Source organism: Cyanistes caeruleus, chromosome 18, assembly GCF_971803275.1.
Source record: "Cyanistes caeruleus chromosome 18, bCyaCae1.hap1.1, whole genome shotgun sequence".
Taxonomy (NCBI): Eukaryota; Metazoa; Chordata; class Aves; order Passeriformes; family Paridae; genus Cyanistes; species Cyanistes caeruleus.
The window spans coordinates 3,476,401-3,484,738 of NC_141718.1; the positions used below are offsets into that span (position 1 = coordinate 3,476,401).

At 59.8% G+C, this 8,338-nt stretch overlaps 2 protein-coding genes across 9 annotated transcripts in view; one reads left to right on the forward strand and one right to left on the reverse strand.

The window, feature by feature from the left end:
• Nucleotides 1-1,577, forward strand: part of CUX2 (cut like homeobox 2) — a 60,944-nt gene extending 59,367 nt beyond the window's left edge. For all 7 annotated transcript variants that reach the window (XM_086855971.1, XM_086855972.1, XM_086855969.1 and 4 more), the window contains 2 exons: nucleotides 52-325; nucleotides 755-1,577. In XM_086855971.1, coding sequence (XP_086712097.1) covers nucleotides 52-325; nucleotides 755-1,418 — 938 coding nt within the window. In that variant the 3' untranslated portion in view covers nucleotides 1,419-1,577. The remainder of the gene's footprint in view (nucleotides 1-51; nucleotides 326-754) is intronic.
• A 2,943-nt stretch (nucleotides 1,578-4,520) lies between these two features.
• PHETA1 (PH domain containing endocytic trafficking adaptor 1) lies at nucleotides 4,521-6,843 on the reverse strand. Of its 2 annotated transcripts, none has more exons than XM_086855906.1 (2): nucleotides 6,718-6,843; nucleotides 4,521-6,295 (listed from the first exon to the last, which is right to left on the reverse strand). In XM_086855906.1, the coding sequence occupies exon 2, from the start codon at nucleotides 6,282-6,284 to the stop codon at nucleotides 5,505-5,507; it is 780 nt and encodes a 259-aa protein (XP_086712032.1). In that variant the 5' UTR covers nucleotides 6,285-6,295; nucleotides 6,718-6,843; the 3' UTR covers nucleotides 4,521-5,504. The 2 variants fall into 2 exon arrangements, with proteins under 2 accessions (XP_086712032.1, XP_023804466.2); XM_023948698.2 differs by having other exon boundaries at nucleotides 6,707-6,843.
• Nucleotides 6,844-8,338: the final 1,495 nt, after the last annotated feature.

Genomic DNA, 8,338 nt, shown 5'->3' on the forward strand with positions numbered 1-8,338 from the left:
GGGTCCCGGGCCGGGGGGTGAGCGGTGCCAGCTGGGTGTCCTCTCCTGCAGCCTACCTGAAGCGCCGCTATGGGCTGATGAGCACCGGCTCGGACAGCGAGTCCCCCAGCGCCCGCTCCGAGTGCGCCAGCCCCAGTGCGCCACCGCAGGACCTCAGCCTGCTCCAGATCAAGAAGCCGCGGGTGGTGCTGGCACCAGAGGAGAAGGAAGCCCTAAAGAAAGCCTACCAGCTGGAGCCATACCCCTCCCAGCAGACCATCGAGCTGCTCTCCTTCCAGCTCAACCTCAAGACCAACACCGTCATCAACTGGTTCCACAACTACAGGTATGGGCGCTCCCGGGCTTTGGGGGTCTGATGGTGCTGAGCCACAGAGGGGGTGGCACTGTTCCCCTTCCAGCCTTCCCCGTCACTCTTCCCTAGATGGGAGGTGCAGACCCGTTGGAGGTCCCCAGGTGCACCCCAGGCCAGTGGGTGGCCTTGGCTACCCTGCCCAAGTTGTGTTGAGCATCTAAAGAGGTTTCCATGCTCACATCCACCTGCTCACCCCAGAGCAGGAGCTCTGTCAAGTGGGAGGGAATGCCTTACAGAGGCTCCTGGAGCACAGGATCCATCCCCACAGCAGCCCAGCTCTGGGGAGCAGCACAGGTTTCATCCCTAGGTGGGATCGTAGCGGACAATGTTTCCACTGGCTGGAGACGTGTGGTGGCCATGGCACAGTCGTTGTTGCCACCCCTCCGCGGTCGTGTCCCGCAGGTCACGGATGCGCCGAGAGATGCTGGTGGAGGGCGCGCAGGACAATGACACGGACCCGGAGCAGAGTGGCGGGACAGCCATCCCCGGGCGCCGGGCCCCCCACAGCCCCGATTCGGACACCGAGGATCACAAACCCGTGTTCGTGGGGGGCGAGCCCCCCTGTGCCGCCGTGCCCGTCAAGGTGAAGGAGGAGCAGGGGGATCCGGGCGGCTGGAGCCGCCGGCGGGACTCACACAGCCCGGCCGGAGCGGCCGAAGGGACCGGACCTCCCCAGGAGGAGCGGGGGGCAGCCCCCCATGCCGCCGCCCCCGCTGCCGGCATCCTCCCGCGGCGGGGAGGCCGAGCCGGTGCCACCGCTGGGGGACCACCACCGCCACCACCGCCGCATCCCGACAGCTCCCAGTCCTCCACGGGGTCATCCCGTTGCAGCTTGGTGGTCTCCCCAACATCGCCCTCGGCAGCTTCCTCGCCCGGCCTCACCGGCTCAGCCTCACCAGGACCATCCTCCGCCGGGCCGGTCTCGCCGGCGCTTCCACCGGCTCCTGGCCCCCGGCTCAGCACCAGCGTCCAGCGGCGCCACGAGAAGATGGCCAACCTCAACAACATCATCCACCGCCTGGAGCGGGCTGCCAACCGCGAGGAGGCCCTCGAGTGGGAGTTCTGAGCCCCCCCCAACACCCTAAATATATATATCCACCCCCACACATATATATATATTTTGATAAATGCAGTGTGCACCGAGAGGTGACGAGTGGCCGGTGCCACAGAAGAGGAGCGCCAGTGGAAAAGAGGGAACACCCCTCTATGAAGCCACCCCCACCCCTCTGGCTTTGTTTTAAATGTGAAAAACTGGGAACAATTTTAGAAAAGAAAAACAAAAAAAACAAAAAATATTTATAGACCTCTTTTAGATATTTTAATAAAAGGATACTTTGGAATTTATTAACAGCTTAAGCTGCTTTGATATTAAAGATAGCTATAAAATCAAGATGATGTAGCAGTCGTGTCATTAAATGTACACTGAAGTCTTGTAGTTTGCCACTGGATGAGATTAAAAACAAATAAACAAAAAAACAAAAAAAAACCCCCAACCAAACAAACAAAAAAAAAATCCCACAGAAAAGACTTTTTTGAGCAAAGCCATCAAGAAGCACTATGAGACTGACCAAATTTAAGAAACTTTTGCAGTTTCCACCCCTGTCTGTAAGACACTGCATCGCTTCTGCCCCAGCCAGAGACTGCATCCTAGTCCCTGAAGACTCTAAAGCCCCTGACACCATCGAGTATGTATTTAGTTCTGGTGTTTTATGTTTTTGGAAGCCTTTGTAACACAGAATGTCCCGTGCGGTTGTATATGTTGTAGAAATGTCTGCAATAGCCTTCTGGAACAAGATGTAGCATGGTCCCAACGCCGTCCCTCGCGCTTCCTCCAGCCGGCGGCTCGTGCCAGCTCCCAAAGGAAGAGAGAAAAGGAGGCAAAAGCAAAGAAAGCAACCTGAGCTTGGGATTTTGGGAGTGGGATGGGAAAATGTACCTGGGTGTGGTGCTTGAGGATGGTGCCAGCTCGCTGGGGATGGACATCCGAGGCATCCCGGTTCCCCATCCATGCAGGAGAGAAAAAGATGAAGCCTCTGAGCTTTGGCCCTGGGGCAGCAGTGCTTGAGGTGAGTGCCCAAAAATCCTGAGCCACACACTCACAGGCTGAGCCCTGCTCGGGGCTTCTCCAGCATCACAGCCAGCTCTTGGGGCTGAAGCACTTTTTTAGGGAGAGCGCCTGGGCAGGAGGAGAATCCCACTTCGCCAGGTGGTGGATGTCAGTGATGGCAGGATGAGCTCTGGGATGTCACATCACCCTCAACTGGGCACCACTGAGCTTTGGCTTCCCAGTGCTGACCCTGTGCAGACACAGGAGCTCGGTGGTGGCCCCATCCCAGTGTGCTCCTTGTCACCTCTCTGACCCCACCACCTCCAGCCAGCCTCTGCTAACGAAATGCCTTTAAACCACGTGGAGTGTCCCACGCTGGGCTGCTCTGCCCTGTCCCCTGCCCACACAGCATCAGCCATCAGCCACCAAGGCCCTGCCAGGCTCCCAGGCGATGCAATGACTGATTTTCCACTGTAGACGTTTTTATCAGAATAGAAGGTATTTTTATACTCGGGTGACAGTGGGTGAGCAATGGGTGAGGGCACGGCTCTCCCTGGCTGCCTCCCCTGCCCTGACGAGCCCCAGGGTGCCCAGGGCTGCTCTGCCACCGTGCTGTGGAAGGAGGAGGTGTGACCACTGACTGCCTTCTCCTTTGCGTGCTAGAGGGAGCTTTAGTGGAACGGGATTTGAGGAAGCACTTAGGATAATCCTGAGCGCGGCAATCCTGTTGTGTGAAAGCCAGCGGGACACACCGGTCACGTTTTTGTTAGGCTCATGTTCTGTACTTCAAAAGTTTCTATGAGATCGATGAACTTTGTTTAACAATTTTGAAAGGAACAAGTTCTGTAAAGAGCCACTAAATACAGAAGTTGGATACGACTCTGGCCTTGGGGTGTGTTTTGTCCAGAGGTGATGGAATGGGAATTCCTCTCACACTTGCCCGGTGCCTGGTGTTGGAAGTCACAACTTTGCTTTGGGATTGTGGCAAGAGCTCTCATTATCCCAGTGACAGGGGGAAAAAAAGAGAGGGTGTTAAATGGGATCAGCCCAGCTCAGAGTGTGATCCTGCCCCATGAAATTCCTGTGCTCATCCCTGCTGCAGGTTTGCTCCTGCCCCTGGGGTAGCTCAGCATCCTCCAGCGCGACTTTCAGCTTGGTTTATCATAAAATCATCGTTTCCTGGAATGGTTTGGGTTAGAAGAGACCTTAAGGATCATCTTATTCCATTGCCCTGCCACGGGCAGGGACCCCTCCAGCTAGACCAGGCTGCCCAAAGCCCTGTCCAACCTGGCACCGCTCCTCAGCACAGCTCCTGCTCGGAGCCGACCATCGCTGGGCGAGTCGGCAGCTCCTGACACGAGGCAGGGCTGTTAGTGTCTGATGAATTAATAAATCCATATGTTGCATATCTGTTTAAGCTTGTTTGTCAGCTAACACGTTGAGGAGGACTTATTTCTGATGGGTATCTGAACGTCTGGAGAAGCTGGGCCAGCTGCCATGGAAACTGGAATCTTCCCCTGCGGCGAAGGACGGAGCCGTGTGAACCATCTGGGTGCTCCGGGTGCAGCTGCACCCCGGCTGCCCTCGGCACTGCTCCAAATGCCAAATTCCACAGGGGGACACCGTGCCTGGCCAGGAGCAGGCTCCACGCTCTGCAGGGCTCTCGGTGAGTGGGTGACCCTGGCTGGCTTCGTGCCTCGGTTTCCCCAAGAGGTGATTGCACAGCCTCTGCCGTGATAAAGAGAAGCTGGAGGCATCCATGCAGGTGGGGATGTGTGGGCAGGGACATGGGGATGTGCTGGCCACTTTCACAAGGGCAGAGCCCCTGGTCCCAGCGAAGGAGGGACAGGTATTTTGTCCTGGTTAAGAGCTGCCCCTGCCAAGGGACCACTCTGGCACGGGGTGTCCTGATGTTCCCAGGGTGGCTCCATCCCATCTCACCCCATCCCTGCAGGCAGATATGGGGCTCCAGGGCACTGCAAGACCCTGGCATTGGCCATGTCCCCTTCAGGTGACACAGCCCCACAGACATGGTGGGGACAGAGGAGGACTAAAATAAAGCATTAATTCTCACCTGGACACCCCTCCCCAGGGGCACAAACAAGGACCATGGATGGGAGGGAAATTCTGAAACAACTTTTATTGTAGGAAAATCTTGTGTCTGTCCCAAGGGAGCAAAGAGAGCTGGAGCCACCCAGCCCTAAGCCAGGATACCCTGACTGCTCCCCCCTGCTCCAGGGTGGGTCACCCCACCTCTGGGCCAGCAGTTTGACTGTCCATGGTGGAAATACGAGAGAAACACAGGCATGAGGCACCAGCTGGGCACATGAATCATTCCTCACGCTCTGCTGCTGACACACACATTCCCATTTGCCATCACGAGCGATGCTTCCCCTTAGTGAGCTGGCATGGGGATGATGTGCTGTCCCAAAACACCCACCAGCAAGGCAGTGCCCGCAGCTGCTGCATTCCCCCAGGGTCTGACCATCCCCACATTGACCATCCAGGCTGCGAGCAGCAATTGCTCCCTGTGTAATGCCCGGGGCTGGGTGTCACCAGCTCCCCAGAGCGCACAGAGCTGCTGCTGCCGTTAAGGAAGGGCTGCACTCACTGATATTTTAGTTTCAAACCACATCCTGCTGGAGCAGAGGGATCTGGCAGAGCTCGGCCAACCTCAGTGTTGTGCTGGGCTAGGAAGGGAAGTCAGCAGCCGGCTCTCCCTTGTGGAACACCCACACGGGCACTCAGGCGGGCGAGGTCCCACCAAAATCCTCCTCCAAACGTTGTCAAGGCGTGATCCCACTGCAAGAGCACCAAGAGGCCCCAGCAGAGCCAGAGCAGTGGTGGATTCCCAGGAGGCCTCAGTCAGTGAGCGGTCTGTAGTTTGCTTGTGCTGACTGCGGCACCCCACCCGCACATGGGGGCACGGCCGGAGGGCACCCCTGTGCTGCCCATTTCACAGCCATGGCAGCACGTGTGGTGGCATCACCGCCACCACAGCCAGCTCCGCACATCCCGAGGCGAGGAGGGGACGGGGCCAGCACCAAGGGCGACCACCTCCACCCTGCCCCGCTTCCCGGCAGCTTCCCAGGGCTCAGCCACCGCTCAGAGCCGGGGGCCACGCTGCCTCTGCTGCCAGTCCTGCCGCAGCCGGGCCACCTCCCGGCCGTACTGCTGGTGGAGCCGGCAGAAGGTGGACGGGCTCTGTGCCACGGCCGGCCCGGCGCTCGCCGCCTCGCCGTTCCCCGCCCGCCTGCGCGGCGGCAGCGGCGGCGGCCGCGGGGTCCCGTCCTCACCGTGCCCCCCGCAGCCGGAGCTCTCGGGCAGCCGGGCCGCCCCCAGCACGTTGTTCCACACCGCACAGCCGTTCTCCTTGGGCAGGATGGCGGGCAGAGCCGGCAGCCGCTCCCGGGACTGCTCCAGCCCCGACGGCTTCGGCTTGCAGGGGCCGGGAGGCTCCCGGGAGCCCCCACATCCTCCGGCCAGCCCCCCGCCCATCTCCTGCAGCTGCTTCTCCAGCTCCCGCACCACCAGCCTCATGTAGTCAAAGCTGGCTCGGGACAGCGACTTCACCCACGACTCCATGGCCGCCTGGCTCTCCGCTGCCAGCACGTAGGTGCGAGACTTGGTGCCGCCAAAGCGGATGGCGAAGGCAAAACCCTCGGCTGAATCGCAGAGCTCCACGTTGCAGCCCTCCAGCACGATGACGCCCACGGGCTCCCGGCTGTCCCGCTCCTCGAAGTAGAAGAGCATGTTGCCCTTGAGCACGAACCAGCGGCGGTGATAGGCCGTGTGCCGCTCGCCTCGCTTGTACAGGAAGCCGGAGTTGTCGGCCGGGGAGTCGCAGGTGGCGTAGAAAGCCAAACTCCGCTCGTTCAGCTTCATGGCTCCGCGCCCTGCGGGGACAGAGGGTGCTCAGCGCTGCACGGAAAAGAGCCGTGGGATTTGTGTTCCTGCCGGCAGCAGCCCCGGCGCCCAGCAAATGGAGATGGTGAACAAACAAGGCCGGGATGGTTGGGATAAACCCGCTCCCAGTCGAGGGGCTGGGATGCCGGGTGGGCTGTGGCTCCCCCCTCCAGGAGAGTGTTTTGGCACGGAGGAGCCCCAGGCAGGGCTTGTCGCGGTGCCACACGTCACCTGGCACAGGTGACCTTCGCGCCGGCGCGCAGGGAGGGTTCTGGCCGGCGCCGTGGATGCGGCTGCCGCTCCAGGGAGCCGTGGCCATGAACCCTGACACCCGGGCAAGGCCACCGCTCCTCTTGTCCCCTAATCGCTGGTGGCCTCGCCGGGCCGGGCTCTCCACCCACCTGCACTCTACCTGCGGTCTGCGGCGGTCACCGGCATCAACGACACGCGCGTGGCCGCGGTGGCCGTGAGAGCGCTGGATCCGGGCTCGGACGGTGCCAGGGGGCTTTGGGCCACCGCTCCTGCACGGTCACCTTTGTCCTCGGCTCCCACCGGCCCGGCCCCGCGGGCGGAGCGCTGCTCCCCCCGCCTCCGCCACCGCCCATCCCCGCGGCCGGGAGGGAGGGAGGGAGGAGCTGGAAAAGCGCTCCGGAGCTCGGCCCCGGGGCAGGGAGCTCCTGGCTCGACCCCAAAACCCGCTGCGAGTCACTGCTCCGGGCACCGGGACTGAGAGCCAGGCAGCGGCGGGGAGAGCGAGGGGGGAATGGGGGAGCATTGGAGGGTGCAGGGGATATGCTCATCCCGGGATGAATGTCTGGGCGTACGCAGGGATGTGCAAACGTGTGGGAAACGCAGGAGTTTAGTCCTGAAGGTGGCTGCACAGTGCTGAATATTCGGTCACATTTTGGAGGCAAAGAACTGGGATTCTGGGAGCATCTGGCAGGGAACGGGCAGAGGTTGGTGGATGAGGTGGGAGGCAGGAGCCCCGCAAGGAGGGTTGGTGGCGGGACGTGGACTGGTCCTGTGTGGGTGGGAGATGCTGCAGGAAGCCAGGCTGCAAGTCCTGGCTGCTCTCCTGACCTTCCAGCCATATCCTGGGGTCACAGCCAAGTGTGGGGTGGTCCCAGTGCAGAGGGACAGAAGGATCTGAGTGGGGACAAGCCTCCAGTCTGACTTTTGCTCTTGGTTGGCCTTCCAGGCTCACAGGACCACCTTGGCAGCGTTACTGACCTCACCATGTCCCAGTAAATACCAGCATCAAGGATTTGTGCTCCTTGTCACCGTCCCTTTCCTCCAGTTTCTTCATTCCCCTGCTCTGCTCCACACCCATGTGTGCATTTTAGCAATCGAGGCATTGGCAACAATTTTAAGGGTCCCCATCCCAGAAATTCTGCTGTCCCTGACCTCTGCCACAGGTTGTGGTCCACTGCCCACCCACAGATGCCCCCGTTTCCCTGCACAGCTGCTCAGGACTTTGCGATTTTCTGCTTGTGTCAGAGGTTTCCAGTTCACTGAGGGTTTTCCCTGTCAGCTGCAGACTTTCACTTTCAGGCTATAAAAAGGGATTCAAACCAGCCCTAAAACCATCTGGGCTTTATCTTCCCTCCTGAGCAGAGCAGCTCTCTGTTCAAGGTCGCTGGTGGGAAGTTTTGGGTCTCTGCACCACTTATCTCCCTGCCTTGCTGAGCGATGCCTTTCACAAGGCGAGATTAGAGCGGGAAGGGCCGTGGGGAGAAGCAATATCTTTATTAGAGCAGCTAGGGTAATTGGAAAAAGGCAGCAGGGCTCCTAGCTCTGCTTTCCTTCCCCGAGACTCCAAAGCCACGTTTTCATCTTGCAGAGGTTGTTCCTCCTCCACAGCTGCTCTGGAAAATCACCCCGATTCCTCAAAAACGCTGACAAAATTCCCCTGTGGAATTTTTTTGCTTCCCGTTGGGTCTCTCTTGGAACAGTCGTGTGTTGCTGCACAAGCTCCAGGACTTCCCCTTTTGAGCCGCTCCATATTTTCCCGTTGTCCCCCAGCACCCCCCCAG

Bases quoted from the DNA above. Each gene is read 5' to 3' on its own strand.
- PHETA1 (XM_086855906.1), bottom strand. From the start codon at position 6,284: ATGAAGCTGAACGAGCGGAGTTTGGCTTTCTACGCCACCTGCGACTCC.